Genomic DNA, 21087 nt, shown 5'->3' with positions numbered 1-21087 from the left:
CACAAAGGAAGCTATTTGTGACACTTATCTAGTTTAAGAGCAAATAATTACTGAGTTAGAGAGAGTAGGGTGAATAAATGGTAGACTGACCAGTGAAGTAATTTTCTGGATTCCAACAGATAAGTAATTCTAAGATGACTGCCTAAAAGAAGGTAGGTAAATGACACTAAAAGTATGCAAGAGCAATGTAGATGTGTGTAGCTAAAAACTGTAACAGATGGAGAAGTCCAGAACTTTATCCACATTGGCTGAAGAAGACGAAAAAAAAGAATAATCCCCAATGTTACAACCTTGTGCAAAATCATGTATTAGGCAAAGGCTATGTTTTGTTACTTGTAGACCAAATTGATCACTAGACAACAAAAACAAAATTAGTTTCAGTTTTTGAAATGTTACCACAGAAAGGACATACACTGAATATGAATATGTGTTTACTCCATGTCTAATGATCTCGTCATTGGCAGATTGTTGAACTACCTGACTGACTCATGACAAATTTTGATTTTCTTACTTTTGAAAACTGCCACCAGAGAGCTTTGTGATTCTTGAATATTTGATTTAGTTCATAAAATAACAAGAATTTTCACATCATTAATGGGATTAATGGTGAACATTTTTTATACTTTGTAATCATTTCCATACATTTTCTCAACAGAAATAGTTGTTCTGCTTAATTTGGGCTCTACTTCTTAATAAATAGTAAATATTAGTAACATCTGTCTACCTGTACGTAAGTCCTGTGGTGGTTATTTCTTGTGGTCTGGCGATATCAAGATTGCATTTCTTTCTCAGAAAATTGTAAATGCTAAGTAATGGAATGTTTGAAACTCACCTTAATTGTAAGGTACCATCAACCTAATTCCAAAGCATACAACCCTACTTAAGGCAAGTACATATAGGACAGAGAGAGAGAGAGAGAGAGAGAGAATGGCTGGCCAATATTTCCCTTGATGTGGCACAATGATAGGCATGCGGACAGAAATGTGTAAAATTGGATACAACACTTTTAGCTCTTAAAACTAGATATTCATTCATCACGGAGGAAAGATTGATTGATTGCTACATCTACATCCAAATGCTGAAAAACATTGAAGTGTTTGGTAGAGGGTACTTATCTTTCAACTGCATATTAAAATTTCTTCCTGTTATATTCACAAATGGTGGGCAGGAAGAATGATTGCTTAAATGCCTTTGCATGCACTGAAAATAGTCTAATCTTGTCATCATAGTCCCTATGGGAGTGATACTTAGGGGGCCAGCATATTGTAATAAATTCTTCACTTAATACTGTCTGCCACTTTAGGATTTTCAGCATTTTTGTGAGCCTCTTCTGTGGGTCAGACAAACCTGTGACCATTCAATCTGTCCTTTGTATACAGTGTTTTAAAAAAGAAGGAAAAATATCTACTTAACAGGATCTCTAAAATGCAAACCTTAAGAGCTATAAACACTTGTTCATCTTCGTTACTGTGAAACACACCTTTTCTACTGCAATACCTTTGCTATTATGAACAACCTGCAGACTGTAGTAAATGAGTGAAAACGTATTATACTGTTACTGCGAAACAGCAGAGCTTCAAACATAAACTGTTTGCTATTACAAATGCTCTGCACTTGTGAGCCTTCGCTACAATAGTGCTCAGTATGGTGTCATCATAGTAAGCCATACTTCTCTCCAACATCTCAGAGAATCACACACTCTCTGAATAACTCCAGGTTCATGGCCAGGATTGATGATGTGTTCTCGTAGTGCCTGCACATCATTAGTGGGGCTTGCGTACACAAAAGATTTCAAGTATCCCCACAACCAAAAACCCACAGGATTTAAGATCAAGGAAATGAGCAGGACAACATATTTGACATCCCCAATCTATCTGTTCCCCAGTAAATGTCTGTGTGAAGTGTTCTCAGACATTTTGGAGAAAGCAAACTAGTGCTCCATCATAGGTGAACCCTGTTTCCAGCCATTGTTGGAATGGGAACTCCTCTAGTAGGACAGACAAGTAGTTTGATGTGAACTGGTGTTCCTTGCATCAGTCAATCTGTTTGATAGTAAGTAATATCCTGTCAGTCTATTGTCAATAATTCCTGCCCATACATTAACTGAAAATCAGTGCTTGACATCTTGCTTCTTCAACTGTATGTGGTTTTGCAACAGTCCACAACATTGGTTATGAAAATTGACAATCCCAACTCATGTGAAACTAGTCTCCTCTGTGAACAGCATCTTTGTTGTGAAAAGTGGACCTTCAGCACACCTTTGGAACAGCCATTGGCAGAACTGTATTCAGACTGGCTGATCTTTTGTCAGAGGGCTTGGAAACTTTGTACAGAATATCAGTATAGCAACTGTTCATATAGGATTGTCTACGTTAGAGATTGACTAACGCACCCCTAGATATTGAAATTCTATGTATCAGTACTCTAGTTCCCGGGTCTTCTTTCACTCATAGCAATACTTGCTCCTCCACAACAGGAGTCGAATGGTGTGAGTCTACCACAATCTGTCATTGTTGGAGCTACAGGGCGAGAGTCTGCTAGTCACTGGAAAATATAGCTGAATAATTGTGCAGATGTTGCCCTATCTTCTGAATATTTTTCAACATACATGATACAGACTTGGCAGTTGCTGCCATTTGCCACACAGTAACAGTATATTATGCCTTGTCATTTTTCCATGTGGAATATTAGGCTTCCATTACACAGGGAAGTGCGAAGATAAAAATATACTATAAAAGCATTTCATATACTGATCAAAACACTGCACTTACCCAGGACTGTCTCTATAGTTTAAAGTAATAATATTAACAAATGTTTACTGCATGCTGTATCCATGGAATGTGTCCTCTTTTGTTTACTGCATTCTAGTAGGTCATTTGTAATCACAAAGATCTTGCAATACTCGCAAAGTCTGCATCAGCTTCATCGACAAGTATTGTTTAGTTTCAGTGCTGCTGCCACAAAATATTACTCATCTTTGCAGCGGTGCAATAGTGCTGGATGTTCTTTACTACCCTCAGTTTCAGTACCTGTGTCATCTGTTGTGCAGTAGTCACTGCCCTTTAAAAAGTTTCATAACATATACTGCATACCGTGAAGTGCCCCTTCTGTCATTAATTGTTCTACTAGGTACACATTATCAGGTGCTTGGTTGAACTATTTTTCTACACTTGAGCCATAGTTCCTGTACATGCTCCTACCCAGAGTTAAATGTTTCAAGTTCTTCTTGCTTAGTTGTCCTTTATATTTGATAATCATTGTCCTGCAACTGCTCATGGTCAGATCTATTTGTTGACATTAGACCTAATATAATTGTCTCTTGAGCAGAAAGTCTAGTCACGCCCATCACATACAAAACTGCAAGGATCCATGTGACTCCATCAACAGAACACATTGCTGAGCACAAAATGTACTTAAACTTGCAATGGTTACTTCATGCCCATGCCATGTAAGTTGCATCTCCCCTCCCCCTCAGATACCAGCTACTTCGAATTACATAATTGGGAATAGCCCTTCCAGTTATCCTTCAGTCCCGCAAAACTTCTGGCCACAGTTTCCATTATCCTCCATCTCACTTCCATCTTCACCCCTGGCCTGTGTGTGACCCCCACTTCACTGTTTATACACTTGCACACTCTTCTCCATAGTCCAACTCTTTTTCTGTTCAATCTCCTTTCTATGTTCCCACACTTCTCTGTATGCCACACACATCTCTCTCTGCCTGACTAGTGTGAACCCACTGGTGCCACATTCTTGTCCTGTCCTGTCCCTCTCTTTTTCTCCCTCCCAGCCATCAGCTATGTTCCCTTCCACCCCTTACTCAACAAGCCCACATACTTTTTTTCTGTCGCCCATTTCTCACAAAACAACCTCTCACCACAGTTGAGCTGCTGTTAGTTCTGAATAACAATGTCCAAAAGCTTCATAATTTATCCCATTTTATGTGCCCCTCCTCCCTACCATATGATGAGCTGTTTATCTCCTATAGCTAGTTTAATAATTACTTGATTGCATTGGTATTTTTCAAAGAAAATATTTGCCTCTATTTGTAAATGCAGAGTTCTGTTTAGAATGCATTACTGCTTATCATGCAGCTTTACAAAAACTGCAACTTGCTATTTAGAACTTTTCAGTCCTTGAATCTAGATATTTAGTTTGTAGTAGTAGTTCCTAATGAGGTATGCTTTTAATTTTCTTTTGAATTGACAGATTCCAAATTTCTTCCTTAAATTATATGGGTGCATGCTTGAATATCTTTGAACCACTGGACACAACTCCACTCTGAACCCTACATGAGAAGGCAAAGACTACATATAAATTTTTTTACATCTTCCCATGACAAAAACAAATACATATATACAACATTTGTGGACAAATCACAAGCTCGACAATCTGACATCTCCAGATCTAGTTCCCGGATCCATTCAGTCATGTCATCTGATATATGGTGAATGACCATACATTTTCCTTTGTACACTCAAAGGTAGTCAGCAAAAATATGGCGGATTGACTGTAAGGAGACACCACAGTCACAATGTGCAGAACTCGCCCATCCCAACTTGTGGTTTAAATAACCACATCTACTTTGCATGGTTTGAATCTGGTTCATGATCCTCCATTAACACCTGGGAGATCAAATCCTCATATGTGCTTGGAAGTCATTGAGTAGATGTTAACTGAGTATATATGATTGAAGTCATAAAATTGTCTCTGTCTGAAGGGCATACTGAACATCAGTTTTCTAGGAATTATGATGGTGACAGTGGAGGTGTGGAGTGTGATGGAGCTCTACAAATATTTCAGAGGTCGGTGCCCATTTATAACGTTAGATATATGAAGTACCTAGACGATGGGGACTCTAAAGCTTTCAATAAAATTAATGAGTTCAATGTTTATGGTGATACCTTGGTAACAAAACTGGAGTGTTGTGGACATGTGCTAGACTGAGGAAGCTACAAAGAGAAATGAAAGGAAAGTTGCTATCTGATGGAAGATCTCTGTCTGGCCGAGGCAGATTGGCAGAAACTGAAATGACCTCCTTCAGAATTATTATGGTCCGGCCATTAGATGAACTGCACCTGTGAAAGATGTTACAGCAATGAGAAAAGCTGTATGGGCCACCTACTGTCATAAGTTGTCCACAGATGACCACCCTGTTCACGGACTTTGCCCTAAAGGAGCAGATTCTTGGTGTGGTTACCAGAAAGTAAAAGAACGTGATCAAATATACCATCATAAGCATTCTCTTCCTGAGCCTGTTCTAAATGAAATAAAACCAATTTTTTAGAGACCTGAGTGACCCTGTTTGCTTAGTAAATGTCTTCCTGGGGGCACTAAGAATACAAATGAAAGTTTCAACCACTGCGTGTGGGAAAGATTACCCAAGAATGTTTTTGTAGGACTAAATACATTAAAAGTTGGTGTACTAGATGCAGTGATATGTTTCAATTCTAGTGAGATAGGAAGGTTGGACGTCATGAGAAATTTAGGCATAAAACGTGGCTCTAATATGGAAGATCAATTGCTGAAAGATTCACTCTTGAAGTTACCAAAGAAGCAAGAAATGCTAAAAGAAATGCCAAGAGGAACCTTGAAGATGAAGAAAAGCAGCAGGATGAAGACTATGCTTCAGGGATGTTCTGCGGCACAGTTTAATTGCACTCATATCTTCATTCGCAATTTCCTGCAAGTTCTATTTTTCAGAAATCAGGTACAAATATTTCCTAAAGTTTATAAGGCATTGCTCTTATTTTTTTCTTTAACTTGCAATAGTCCATACTTATGTAGTAGACCTAAGCTTTAGTGCAGAATCAACTAAATTATACGTAAAATAACATTTTTATTAGGAAAAAAATTATAAAAATTAAAATGTAAGGTGTGATTTTTTTAAAATCCTTGTGTTATACATAATAGGTAGAATTAAATATGTCTAGTAACTCAGCCATCATGTCATGCATATCTGGTAAAAATTTGGTCTCCTTCAAATATATAACATTGTATTAAATGGTACCTCAATTTGAGGAAGCATTTTGGGAAAAAAGTGCATCAGTTTCTTTGTAGTTTTTTTTTAAATAACCCTCAGCAGGTTCAAAAATATTCAAAATACTTCTATAAAGAAATTTAGCCCCAAACGAAAGTTTCTTGGCAGCCAGTTCCAAACACAACTGTGTAAGTACTGCAATTGTGAAGATAGTATTGACATTTCTGAGGACATTTCAGCAAGGAAGGGTCTTTCTAGTTGGTTATTAATTGCCTGTAACTCATGAAAGATGCACTGTTATACTATGACACTGCCAGTAACTGATAGTCGACATTACACTGTAAATATTCACCTTGCTTATGCAATGTGATGTATTGGACTGTTCAGTATTGAAAGGGGAAAGATAGGTGCCCAGACTTTTTGTACACAGGAATCTGCCTCCACTAACGTTTGACAAATACAAGAAATTAATACATAATGCTTTATGTGGTGTAAGTGAACATTCAATGAAAAGAGCAGCAGAAGAAGCAGTAGCCTTGTCTGAGAATACAGACATTGTAGCAGCATTTGGTGGATCTTGGCAGAAGAGAAGTCATACTTCTCTGAATGGGGTTGTAACTGCCACATTTATTGAAACTGGTAAGATACTAGATTATGAATGTGTAACAAAGTAGATTATGAATGTCTAACAAAGCACTGCCAGGGTTGTTCAAGTAAATTTACTGGCACCCATGTTTGTGTAAAGATGATGGCCCATATGGAAACAAAAGGTGTTCTAAACATTTTTAGAAGATCAGAGGTCAGCCGTGGTGTGAGGTATGTAGGCTACCTTGGGGATGGAGACTCTAAAGGGCACACTACTGTTGTTAATGACAGACCATATGGGGACACTAGGATAGAAAAGCTTGAATGTGTTGGGCACGTACAAAAAAGAATGGGAGCTCGGCTGAGAAAACTATGTAAATACTTAAGTGGAAAAAAAAAACTGTCAGACGAAACACACATAGGTGGCCCAGGTCATCTTACAAAAAGTGAAATTGATTCTTTGACTCAATATTATGGACTAGCAATAAGGAGATTTGGAGAACATGGTTTCACAGAGTGTCAACAGATAAAACCCCTCAGCATGGTTTGTGTCCAAAAGGGGAAGATTCATGGTGCAAGTACTGGTTGAGCAATGCTACAAGCATACAATATACCCACAGGCATTCTTTACCACTTGCTGTAATGGAGGCAGTTAGGCTTATATATAGGGATCTGGCAAATAAAAATCTACTTAGGAAATGTGTGCATGGTCTCTCTCAGAATGCAAATGAAAGCTTCAAAGCTGTATATGGGAGAGAATATCCAAAACTGTATTTGTTGGGCTGACAGAGCTGAAGATTGGTGTAATGGATGCAATAACAACATTCAATGATGGTGCAATTTCAAGGATCAATGTTACGAATAACTTGAACATCCAGACGGGAAGGAATATGGCTTCAGCTCTAACTGCTATTGATAAGTGGCGGGTAACCAAAGCAGAGACAGCTGCTACCAAGGAGTAAAGGATAAAGAAAAGCATGAAGAGAAAGAGCATGGAGGATAAGGAAACATGGGGACAACTGGAGTATGCATCTGGAATGTTCTAAACGAGCATAGTGAATTAATAACTCTGTAAATCTTCTTTTGCGGTTTACTGAAAACTTGAATTTTCATCATTCAGGCACACTTTTCTCCTAAATGACTTAAGTTAAACTTACAAAAATTGGTACAGATATTTAGAAAGACCTCCTCTACCTCCCTTGCCTACTATTTTCTGAAAAATTTATAACATGATGATGTTGGTGATATTTGAGCTACATCTTTAAATATTTTTGTTGTAGTAAAATAAATTACTTGTCTTTTTCACAGATCAGCATCAGGGAAGGAAACTGAAGGCATAAAACACGTGAATGTTGTCTGTACTCTTGACTCTTTTTAAAAGCCGTGCAGTCAGCGGTTCCAAAGAAAATGGTACCAGAGTGAAATTGTGTTCCGTTTTCTACACTATTATAAATATTGTTGTCAGTACAAAAATATAATAATTATCTCAATGATTTTCTGGGAAATGCTTTGACTAATGACCCTAATTGAGTGTAAGAATTGTGAACTATGTCTCATTTATACATCAGTTGCAATATGAGGGTGAAGATAATGCTAAAAATGCAGCCAGTTCAGGGGCATGTCCTCTTAAAGCTTCAGATATTTCTTACTGGTGGCCTGTACACTGTCAGTACTACATGCTTGTGTGTTTCCCAATCATCTACTGTGGCACAGCAGACAAAAAGCTGTTTTTAAAGTTATAATTGTTTGTACAAACATGTAGTTGGAATTTCAAAACATTTTTAGATTTGTTATTAGACTTTCTACTTTAAGTACACATATTTCGGTATTGCTAGCATTAAATCTTGAATATGCAGATGAAACTTTGGTTTAACCTTAATCATCACAGAAAAAAATTGAAACGGAGTTCTGGTATTCAAACATGTAATCTTTCTGTTTTATGTTTCTTTTGCTGCTGATTTACATCTAAAGGAACACACAAAACACAAGATCAAAGCAGATTTTTTGCACTCATAGTGAAGTACAGTGCAAGACAAACAGAAACATGGAGAGATACACAGTCCAACGTTAAATTCACAACACTCTTTATCTTATGCTCACAAACTTTTCCTGAAGGAGAATCCTTCATAAAAACACAATCTGTGAAAATAATGCAATAAGTATATCAGCAACTCATTTTCAAAAAAGACTAGAATTACTACAATTTTCAGAAGAACTGTAATCAGAATCCTCATCAAATAGTTTATTTTCATTATCTATAGACTTATCAAGGACTCTAAATCATTTTCATCAAATGTTTCTCCTCTTCACTATTTGAAACCACAAAAATCATCAAAACTGGTGGTGATATAATATTGCATTTGCTGCATGTTCTCATTTCCCAAAGGTTCCGTAACATTATGTGAGCTGTACGCTACGTGTTTATACATTGAAGGCCAAAGAAACTAGTATAGGCATGCATGTTCAAATACAGAGATATGTAAAACGACAGAATACGGCGCCACGGTCAGCAACGCCTAAATAAGACAACAAGTGTCTGGAGCAGTTGTCAGATTAGTTGCTGCTGCTACAATGGCAGGTTATCAAGATTTACGTGAGTTCGGGTAATCTCCGACATTGCTGCGGCCGGAAAAAGATCCTACAAGAATGGGATCAACTACAACTGAAGAGAACTGTTCAATGTGACAGAAATGTAACCCTTCTGTGAATTGATGCAGATTTCAATGCTGGGCCATCAACAAGTTTCAGCATGCGAACCATTTACCGAAACATCATAGACATGGTCTTTCGGAGCCAAAAGACCACTCCTGCACCCTTGATGACTGCACGACACAAAGCTTTACATTTTGCCTGAGCCCGTCAACATTGACATTGGGCTGTTGACGACTGGAAACATGTAGCCTGGTCGGACGAGTCTCATTTCAAATTGTATCGAGCAGATGGACATGTACGAGTGTGGAGACAACTTCATGAATCCACAGACCCTGCATGTCAGCAGGGGACTGTTCAAGCTGGTGGAGGCTCTGTAATGGTGTGGGACTTGGGCAGTTGGAGTAATATGGGAGCCCTGATATGTGTAGATAGGACTCTGACAGGTGACACGTACGAAAGTATCCTCTCTGATCACTAACATCCATTCATGTCCATTGTGTATTCCAACAGGCAATTCCAGCATGACAATGCAGCACCCCACATATCCAGAATTGCTACAGAGCGGCTCCAGGAACACTCTTCTGAATTTAAACACTTCCACTGGCCACCAAACTTATGAGCATATCTGGTTTGCCTTACAATGTGCTGTTCAGAAGAGATCTCAACCCCCTTGTACTCGCATGGATTTATGGACAGCCCTGTGGGATTCGTGGTGTCAATTCCCTCCGGCACTACTTCAGAAAGATAGCGTCCATGACACGTTGTGTTGCAGCACACCTGCGTGCTCGCGGGGGCCCTACATGATGTTAGGCAGGTGTACCAGTTTCTTTGGCTCTTTAGTAGTACAATACTAGCTCATCCCATTAACATAATCCTGTTCAATTTCAGTGATTTCCATATAATGTTCTGATACACAAACTCATATACAGATATTTTGTCTGCCGTTTCATTTGCCTCTTTCAGCATGAGAAATTCATTCTTTTAGTTACTGCAGCTTCTTTAGCTACTTAATGTGTTTTCTGTAATATCAGTGACTTTGGACAAACTGCAGAATTTGTTCTGCTAGTAGCTGTTTTAATTTGTTATATTTATTTTGCAGCTCTGACTTTCAGATACTATTATACGTCAGATACCATGATATTTGATCTTATCTAAGAAAATGTTGTTAACTGCACAAATGAATGTTTTTGATATGTCACAGAAAACATTAGTTTGACAATATTTTGTTAATTTGCGAACTATAACGTTTTATGAAAAACACCTTTGGAATCCAATTTGAGGTAGGTGCGTACATATCTTCACTGCTACCATAGCAGATGTAGTAAGCAGTGAGACTGGCCAGTAATTATCAGTATATATTGCATATACAACAGTTTTCATAAAATACAACACTGAAAACAGAGATATCCAACAACAGCTGCTACAAATTAATGTACTTCTGATACAATGGTTGGTGAATACTGTTATAGCAAGAACAAACATGATTTATAGAACTTAGTACTTTATAGAGCCAGCATAACATACGATGAAGTACTGGTTGCGTGTAGCACTGAACACATTGAATGGATAACAGTAATACAGAATAGGCTGAGGAACTGTTTGCTATCGCTTAAACAATGCTGATTCTCTGGCGGCTCACCAGAGCATGCCAGGAGCTGACCCAGGCGGCCTCGATAATGGGCCTGTGAACTGCATGTACATGCGATCTCTGAAATTGTACGTTTCATGAGTGAAGGTATATCGCTCCTCCCTTGTAGGGGTGGGAAGATCACATACATACATAAAAACACTAGACACAGAAAAATGCATGGTACTGAAAAATGCACAGTACTGAAAAAGCACTGATCTCATAAGGCACAGATTACTAGTCACAGAATACACCAACGATGGTGCTGAAGTCCGTTTCATCAGCCAATGATGGCTGCTGCTGCAGCATGTGGCATGCAGGCACTGGCGAGTAGGAGCAGAAGTGATGAGGGGCAGTTTCGCACTCTGTCCCCCGCTCTCATGAGAGGCCACACAGCAGGACCAGGGATGGCATCTCCATAGCAACATCCTCATCGAAGTCAGCAGTCGGCGCCAGAGGCACCAGTGGGGGTGTGGGACACGACAGAGGTGGCCGCGGCGTCAGGTGCTGCCGGGCAATGGCAGACAACAAATGGGGGCAGAGGCAGAGAACCCAGGCAGCTCCCCCACTGCGGTGTGAACCACACTGTCTGGGACACAGGAACAGGCATTGGCGGCGGTGAGGTTAGTTGAGGTGGTGGGCCCTCCAGAACAGACCCCGCCATGCACAGCCGCAGCTGATCAAAGTCACGGAATGCCTGCCAGTCAAGAGTGTGGGTGACTCTCAGGCATCAGCCCCGGCGACACTCAATGATGGCAGAAATTCAGTGCAGTCTGCAGCCAAAATCACGAGCCCAGACAGGCACACCTGGCCAGAACCATTGCGGAGCTGGCAGCACCAGCGGATGCGGCGTTGAATGCAGCAAGTAAAGGAGGGTCCATGGGTGATGTCCATGTAGTATAGATCTGTGGCTCTTGTACACCACCAGAGTAAAACGGTACAAGCTCAAAAAACTGTCTAAAGCAGCTTCATGGAATATACCAGATATGTATGACTGCATCCATGTTTTAAATGTCCAAACCATGCGTTCAGCCACATCATTAGATTGAGGATGAAACAGGGGAGCTGTGAGATGGCAACACCATTAGCCTGACAAAAGATGCAAATTCTTATGAAACAAACTGGTGTCCATTACTGGTAACCACGGTATACAGAAGTCCCTCAATTGCAAAAATCTTAGACAAGGCCAAAATATTGGCTGCTGCAGATGTGGATGGACAATATGCCACAAGGGAAACTTGGCATAGGCATCCACTACAATTAGCCAATACTGATTTAGGAAGGGGCCAGCAAAATCGACATGTAGACGCTCGCACAGGTGCTGTGGGGTCGGCCAGTGAGTCAAGCCGTGATAAGCTGCATAATGTACCCATCTCTGCCCGGCCAATACACGTGCCGGTGGGTCAAAGTTTTGGTGTGAGAGGTCCCCCAATGACCGACATGCAGAAGCCACAGCATAAGGAAGCGAATCACAACCCAAGGAGCAGTGTCCTCTTTAGCTAACAAAGGAACCCCTCAAACATAGAAAAGCAGTGCTCAAGGAAGAAATAATTACACAAGGAATCCGTGGCACAGCCCAGGGGTTTTTCTGCACCCCCCCCCCCCCCCCCCCCCCGTGCTGCACGAAAGAGAGGACCTGACTGAGTACAGGATCTGCAGCGATGGCCAATGCTGTTGTGGCACTAGTGATGGGGAAACTATCAATCGCATTCTGGTTCTCAGTATATAAAGAGAAACAAAGCAACTCATCCTGATTGAACACCAGGTCCAGCCCGATCGGAAGGTGACATAAGGCTTTGGTGTTGACATGTTGCACCATAGGTGGATAATGGATCTGATCTTGATAACGGGAGAGGAAGAGAGCTCACCACTGCAAATGATGCGCAGCCTTGTCTGGCATGGAAGCCAAAGGGTTAAAAAGAGCAACCAACAGCTTGTGATCTGTGATTAACAGGAACTCAAAACTGAACAAGATGATGTAAAATTTCTTGAGGGCAAACACAATTACTAAAGCCGCCTTTTCAGTCTGAGAATACTGCTGCAGAGCGGGAGCTAAAGTCTGAAAAGCATAAGCAATGGGTTGTCCAGATCTATCCTTGTATTTGTGCACCAAGACCATGCTGAAAGGCTCTGTAGCCAACACGAGATGCTGCCCTGGCTGAAAAGTGACCAGACACGAGGCAGATTGAAGCTTAGATTTAAGGCAAACACTCGGTCACAAGCTGGAGACCAGAAATAGGCACATTTTACACAAAAGTGCATCACAGGGGCTGAGCAACAGTGGATGAGTCTGGTAAAAACCAATGGTAGTACACAACTTTAAGTGGAAACACTTGCAGTTCATTAACAGAGATCAGCTGTAGCATAGTCGCAATTGTGTCAACATGACTGGCCCCTGTGCGAGAAATCTCAAAACCTAGGTACTCCATTGACGGCTAAAAAAAACTGAGAATCGGCAAGATTGCACTTGAGACTCAAAATCTGCAAAACAGAAAACAACGAGTGAAGATTGTTAAGATGGTCTTTGGTGGAAGAACTGACAACAATGGTATTGTCAAAGTAATTGTTGCAACCAAGCAAAGAAGCTATCAGCTGATCTAGAAAACACTGATAAATTGCAGGCACACTAGTGACATCAAAAGGCAATGAGAAGGCACCTAGTGGCCTCACCCAAGAGGCGCTGGAGGTAAGCTTCCAACAAATCAATCTTGAAAAAGTAGTGGCTACCTGATAATTTTGTGAGGAACTTATCAGGGCAGGGCAAGGGTAAGTGTCTATCATGGACTGTGCATTAATCATGACACTATAGTTGCCCCAGAGGTGAAGCTTACTTGTCAGCTTGTTAACAAAGACCAGTGGTGCAGCCCATTTCCTGGAAGAAGTAGGTCAAATGACTCCAAGTGACGGGTGGGATCGGACGCCACCGTTGACCCGCCAACTCAAATGTACAGTCCCTCACAAACAAGTTTGCCACTGGTTACATAAGTGAGGCCAGATGTGTTACACATGAGGTAATCCCAAAAGGAAGGTCTCCAAGCATTGGGAATGCAGAGAAACTGTGTCACTGTTGGCCACACTTTTGTCATTGGTGCCTCCCCAAGAAAGCATGTACACCTCACTAATCGCTCAGTCTCCGTGGGGAGCAGGGTTTCAGAATGGAGCTCCCACTGGAATCTACGACCAAGATGAGTCCCTAAAATGAGTATGTAAAAACTGACATTCAGCTCAAATTAATCCATTTGCCTGTGGCGACAGTCTAATCTGTAGCAGGTTATGTTGAGTCAACACCTAACTGTGTGTTCTGTAGCAGAGTTATCAAAAAGAAAAGATCAGATGCTTTCGAAACTGCATTTCTGTTACTGAATGGTAATACATATTTGAAAACATCGCATATACCATTTCAGTTGCTTGCTTCAGAGCCTTAAAAAGATCTGGTGAGATGTTCCCAGAGCAGCCTTCAGGAGCCTAATAAGCAGTTATGGACTGTGGCAAATTGTTTACCAACTTGGGGTGACGCCTGCCTTGACACTGTTCTAACAAATTTAAGTAGTTGAGACTACTCAATAAGTGTAGATGAACCAATATCGACAGACTACAGCGTAGTTATCAGGAGCTATAGAGTGTAAGTGGCGAAGCCAACAAATGTGAATTCCAACTAAAGGTTGTTCTAAGAGGCTGATACGTAGCATGGCCTAATACTTATGTTCACACCATATTTAACAGGTCGATTTCAGACCAAACTCTGGTGGTACTGTAGTCATTTTGACTGCACGTACGCCAAGTCCTAAGTCTGTGCAGTTACGAGGTTTTTAAACACAAAAGGCATTGAACTAACTGAAATTAATCACTAAACGATGGAAGTGCACGGACAGTCATTAACGGAGGTGCAAAGCGTTCACAAGTGATGTAGAGAGTTTACAGCCGTTCGTACAAAATTTCATAATAAATAAAGGAGTAGGAGACTATTTCCCAGACGGTCATGAATGTTGATCATCAAATCACTCCGGATGATTTCTGCACTTTTCTTCCTGAGATTTCCTGAAACATCATTCACAGCATTTTAACAAAAAACTGCAGTATCACAAGATTTGTGCTACGTAGATGGTTACCACAAATGCTGATGGAAGCTCACAAACTACAATGAGTTGATTCTTCACCACTATGCAGATGAAAGGATACATTTTTGAGCCTGGTTCTCAAGGGGAACAAAATCTAGGCATTCCACTTTACACCTGAGCTCTAAACAATCAATTGAGTGACATCATTCTTCTTCACCCAAGTCATGAAAATAAAAACATGGTCTACCAGTAATGTCATGGCAACTGTGTTTTGGGATCAAAAGAAGTACTGATCTCGCATTTTTACTTGGCCTCTGTGAAAAGCGTGCTCGGAATGGAAGCTTACAATCAGCTTATAGTACATTGGCTGCTGAGATAAGCCCCGCCTCCTTTTCCCAGAGCAGCCTTCAGGAGCCTAATAAGCAGTTATGGACTGTGGCAAATTGTTTACCAACTTGGGGTGACGCCTGCCTTGACACTGTTCTAACAAATTTAAGTAGTTGAGACTACTCAATAAGTGTAGATGAACCAATATCGACAGACTACAGAGTAGTTATCAGGAGCTATAGAGTGTAAGTAACCAACAAATTCTTTTGTGGCACCTAACTGTGTGTTCTGTAGCAGAGTTATCAAAAAGAAAAGATCAGATGCTTTCGAAACTGCATTTCTGTTACTGAATGGTAATACATATTTGAAAACATCGCATATACCATTTCAGTTGCTTGCTTCAGAGCCTTAAAAAGATCTGGTGAGATGTTGCCACTGAAACAAAATTTAAAAAAATAAATATCCTAAAAAATTCAAGAAAAAGTCGTGGTACTTCCCTAGACTAGCAAGCATGATATGCACTGTTTGGATACTGAATACTGGGTTAAATGCATACTTTGACTTTAAAGAGTGCACTATATTTCAGTTACCTACAGACAGAAGGACCCGCAGACAGGAAGTGGAAAAAACAAAGAAGCATGACACTGCTTTATTGAAAGCACTCACAATCCCCGCAAGGCAGCACAGGACCTGAATAAAAGTTCTCAGGCTTCAAACCACATCAAGTAATTAAAACTACTTGAGCTTTCAGCCAAATATTCCTTGGCCTTTGTCAAGTGGTATGATTACCGTGGGCTGCTTGTACACCCCTTGTATACACTATTTGCCATATATATTGACTCAGCATGGGACCTTGTCAACGGATACAGAAAAAAAACCATATCTTTATCAAATACATGTTAATTTAATCACGATTTTATCAGGGTAATTGAAAAAAATGTAGGTGCAATTCCCAACTTAGGAATATGTCCTGCAATTTCCATGAATCCTAAAAACCAGTGCAGCAAGCAAAATTGAAAAAAAAAGGGGGGGGGGCACAATAGTCAGTGAGCCCTGATATTTATGGCACACCCTGTACTATTCTAAAAAAGGATAATTGATCAATCACTAACTGAATAAATGATGAATACTTCTCTACTGGCAAATCCCCATACCTAAGTTACTAGACCTATTATGCACAGCTCCACTTTCAAAAAACGGAGACCCAGTGGAGTCTCATACTACAGGCCTATTTCCATAATCTTAGTACTGATTAAGGTGATTTTAAAGACAATAACCTCTCTTATGTACGAATGCATGCTTTCGCAGTGATATCTGTTAATAAAACATTCTCAGGTTTCAAGCCGTGTCAAGTGGTTTACTGCCCACGAGCTTTCGGTAGAGGAAAGCTCGTCGGCAGTAAACCACTTGAGGCAGCTTGAAAGCCGTGAAGTTTTCATTAATAACCTCTCTTGTGATGCAAAAAATGGTTTTTGGGAGGGCAATTCTTTTATGGCAGCAGTTCTGGACCTAATTACAAATGTAAATCAAGCTTTTGATGAGACAGCACTGGTCGTTTATGACTTTAGTGAGGCCCTTGTTCGCACCCCACATAAGGTTCTGCTTCCTAATTAAAATCCTACGGAACTGGGGGAATTGCCCCAGCAACCCTTAGATCATATCTGATATCTAACAAATGTCAAACTGGTGTCAGTTCATTGAACAGACTCACACAGAAAGAATTTGCTACATTGTGTACTCCAAGAATCCATACTGGGACTATTCTCTCTCATTTTTGTTGAAGGTTTACGATCAAAATGGACACATCCTACAATTCACAGATGACAACATTGATCATTAGTAATATGCAGGGTGTACAATAAGCAGATGTTCTGTTCAGTGAGGCAATGAGTGGTTTAATGCAAAGAAGATGGGGGAAAAAGGCCACAGAAGATTGCATGAAGCATCAGTGACACTAGAGTTTTTGGTAATATTGGCACTGTTAAGCTTTCGGATCTTTTTCTTTGACATTATACTAACCTGGAAACAGTACACTGCACTTGAGTGTGTCAAGCTTTTTGTTCATTCTGTTTTCTGAGGAACCTAAAAAGTTTTGGAAACATGTAGTACCTATTAGTAGCCTCCTACTACTACTACTACTATCACCACCACCACCACCACCACCACTACTACTACCTCTACTACTACTACTACGCCTTTGAATGCACATATTTGCTAAACTTGGAGTTGTGTGTCCAATAGCCTCCTCACATGGAGCTGAATTATAATATGTACAGCAGTACACAGAAAATTCGTCATCACATCTGCAATCGCAACAGTCTAGACAATCCAAGATATCAACTGAACAAAACACACAATAGTGTCCTAACAGTGACCACTACCATTCCTCACCAGTGGGGAGCTGTTTAAAGCAAAAATGTTACAAGACCTACAAGAACATTATAATATATGGATGAATTCTTTCCATTCTATGGATGAACTTTCTTCCCCTAATGGTAGCAAATAATGTGTACTTAACTTGCAACTCATTGCCGAGACACAAGCACCAACACTGACTGATATTGTAATTTATGTTGTAACACAGTACATTTTATTGTTGTATTATCTTAGATTTCATACATAATACCGACACAGTCCATGCAATCCTAACTAAAATGGAACTCCAGAGTTTTAACATCCTGGTGACAATGAGTTCATTACAGAAGTAACACACGCTTGAGTTGGGCAAGAATGGGGCAGGGAGTTAGCCATATCTTTTTCAAAAGAACCATCCTGGCATTTTCCATAACCGATCTACAACACTCGCAGTAAAGCTAAATCTGGATGGCCAGACTGGGAACTGAACCGTCATTGTCGTGGATGTGAGTATAGTGTGTTAACCACTGCGTCACCTCATTCAGTATTCAGTCCTAACTGGTTAATGACACTGGATTGGTAACAAATGGTAGTTTATACTACTTTATTACGATACTAAAGTAGCTATTCTCCTTCAATCAGTATGCAAGAAAATATAAAAAACAGCGACATTTGACTGTAGGCCTAATTATCTATAAGGTCCTTGTTGGCTCACAATGACACATTTGCCATTGTCCTGTTGGAGTTGCTGTGACCTTATGTTCCCTCTGCATCAACTGTTCACTCAGCTATATGGGCAACTACAAATGAATGTAAAAAAGGATCCATAGTACCGTTATACATAGTAAGAGTACCGTTTACGTGAAATTCACATTTAGAAATCCTAGGAAACAGTACGAAATGTATGCCAAACTTCAGCTATGCGACATATGTACCACATCCCAAATAAAATGTTTTAGAAACAACAAAATAGCTCGTCTTAAAAAGAAAACTCTCCCATTGAATCAACTTGTAAATAAAAATGGGTGAAGTTCGGAGATGATTAAAAAAAGGCCAGTAATTTGCGTTCAAGATACATTCAAAACCTGGTTTGTTTTCAAAAACACTGATCAATACAAAAAGGCACATCATACTTTGTTGAACGAGGTACATTTAAAAAGAAAACCTAAATAAATTTGCACACAAGTTCTGCATCATTCATTAGTAATCTAATCGTGTAGGTTTTTCGTCTGTTATTCGTGAACTAAACACACCTGGTTCTTCGAAATGAAAGCGTTGCATGCAACAACCAAACTGAAAAAAAAAAAAAAAATTAACACCATGCTTCACTGCGTTGATAAGTGCCAAAGGCAGTTTGCACGACGCTAATGGTGTAAATCAGTCGGATTCATTTGCACTGTCATCTGAGGGGTGCGTCGATTTCTTATGTTTTTTATGCTTCTTTCTTTTATGTCTTTTGTGTTTCTTATCACTGTCACTTTCTGATTCACTACCGGTGTCACTCTCTGATCTAGAACGAGACCGGGATCTGTCCCGTTCTTTCGATTTTTTCTTTATTTTCTTTTTCTTCCTCTTTTTCTTCTTAGCACTTTTCTTGGCTTTCTTCAGCTTTTTCTTTAGTTCCTTCTCACGTAATTCCGTTAACGGTGTCAAGTAATCATCAGCACTGTCGCTACTCGTACTACTAATGTCTAGGACAATTTCCTTGTTTGGGTCAACTTTAAGAAAATTTCTACACTGATACGTCAAATGTCCTGCGTAACCACATTTCTTGCATGCGGGGCGTACCGTCTCCTTTCCCTGTGGTATAAGTCGGGCAAGTATTTCTGGATCCATTCATTCCACTGTAATTACATGCACATAATCCGAAAACATTGCACAAAATCCGAAAACATTCCGAAAAACACTAGTTACAGCAATGTATACACACTTCGACCACAGATACTATTGTCGTTTGGTTGAAGAATTGATGGATTCGCTTTGCATATTAATATCTGTGGTTTTCTAAACCATAAAGAAAATCTAAGCTTCCACAGGCAATGAAACCTTGCACAAATAGCACCCGTATTGTCTTCAGCCACAAGGAGCTATTTCCATGGGCAGTATGAATTTCTATTTTTCGGGGTAGCGTAACCAGTAGTAGCTCGTGGACGCGATTAACACAGATGTGCAGATTTTAGCTCAAGAGCGGTCATAGACGTTAACGAAGAGAAAGAGAAACGCATCCCTAAATACTGGGTAGGAAAATAGAATCCCCTTCAAAATTATTTATGGAAATCAAAGACACTAATAAAAAAGTTACCAACAGGGAAGAAAGTAAAAAGTGATGTCTGAAAACCACTTTCGAATGTGTAAAATTAATTTTGAATAGCTTTTGGGTTTTGTTTACTCCTCTTTACATAAATTACATAAATATTATGTGAGATGTCATGTTAGGTTATGTTAATTTACAAGAAACATTATGTACTTGACAACTGCAGGCGCTCTTAATAACTCTGTTGCATACTTCCCACATTCCTAAAATCATTATTTTTGACTTTTCGCGTCTTATTTACAATACTATGGAGGTACAACATAAAACAAATCTCTTATCTCTACAGTTCTGTTTTATTTTTTCCTTAGTTAAATTTCTGAGAGGTTTCTGTTGATGTATATATAAAATAAATGGAAATTATTTATGGCATTATTGACCAACGGACTCCATCTAAGATAAATGTATATTCGTGCATATAATTACGAAAAACATTCTTTGTACCATTGTGCAGAACCAGTCATCATTCAGTGGTTGTACCAATAAGATTTCTATTGTGTTAGAACTGGATTTTGTTTCAGATCAATAGTAGCTTCAAATCAATGAAGGCACAAATACATTTTCTATTTCCGGCTCTTAGTAGTATTTACACTCAGTTATCAAAGTAAAAATTTGCTATCATTTAACTGAAATAAAAAAAATTAAAAATTACAAAAAATATTGTAAACCTCAGAAAGTCCATACTCGCTATTACAAAATACTTTTTGAACATATTGCACCCTGCAGGTGGTACTATGATACTTTAATGCTACTCGGTGACTAAAGGGAAATGCTCAGTGTTGGATTAAGATTCTATCACAAAAATTAAGAACATCTTACTGCTTTCCAAAGCCTTTATTTACGAAGAATATGAAGTTCATTTATTTTGGTCATGATACCAACTCTTCATGGAACAAACGATTCAGGATGCATACTGCCGAATTGACAAATGTAAAACGAAAAATATCTGACTAGGACAGTTGCTGAAGTCTTTGGACGTTTGTGGAGGATTGTATTGTATTGTATGTTAACGAGGGGTCTAGAAACGTTGGAGAGGCTCCATCCCCGCCACAGCCACAGTGGTCCACAACCTCACGATGGCTACCGCAGTCCACTTCACCCTTCCGCCGCCCCACACCGAACACCCAGTGTAACAAGTGTAACCCCTATGTTTGTATGGTAGAGAAATGGTGGTGTACGCGTATGTGGAGAA

The 21087-nt window shown here is 39.7% G+C and overlaps 1 protein-coding gene across 1 annotated transcript; it reads right to left on the bottom strand.

The window, feature by feature from the left end:
• Positions 1-18635: 18635 nt before the first annotated feature.
• On the bottom strand, positions 18636-19531 carry LOC126197230 (protein SREK1IP1-like). The gene has a single exon (XM_049934624.1). It carries the CDS (start codon positions 19418-19420, stop codon positions 18962-18964), a length of 459 nt encoding a protein of 152 aa, XP_049790581.1. The 5' UTR covers positions 19421-19531; the 3' UTR covers positions 18636-18961.
• Positions 19532-21087: the final 1556 nt, after the last annotated feature.

The sequence above is a fragment of the Schistocerca nitens genome, chromosome 1, assembly GCF_023898315.1.
Source record: "Schistocerca nitens isolate TAMUIC-IGC-003100 chromosome 1, iqSchNite1.1, whole genome shotgun sequence".
NCBI classification, from domain to species: domain Eukaryota; kingdom Metazoa; phylum Arthropoda; class Insecta; order Orthoptera; family Acrididae; genus Schistocerca; species Schistocerca nitens.
Note: the sequence above shows the minus strand (reverse complement) of the source record. Positions and strands in the feature narration are given on the sequence as shown.

Bases quoted from the DNA above. Each gene is read 5' to 3' on its own strand.
- LOC126197230 (XM_049934624.1), bottom strand. From the start codon at position 19,420: ATGGATCCAGAAATACTTGCCCGACTTATACCACAGGGAAAGGAGACG.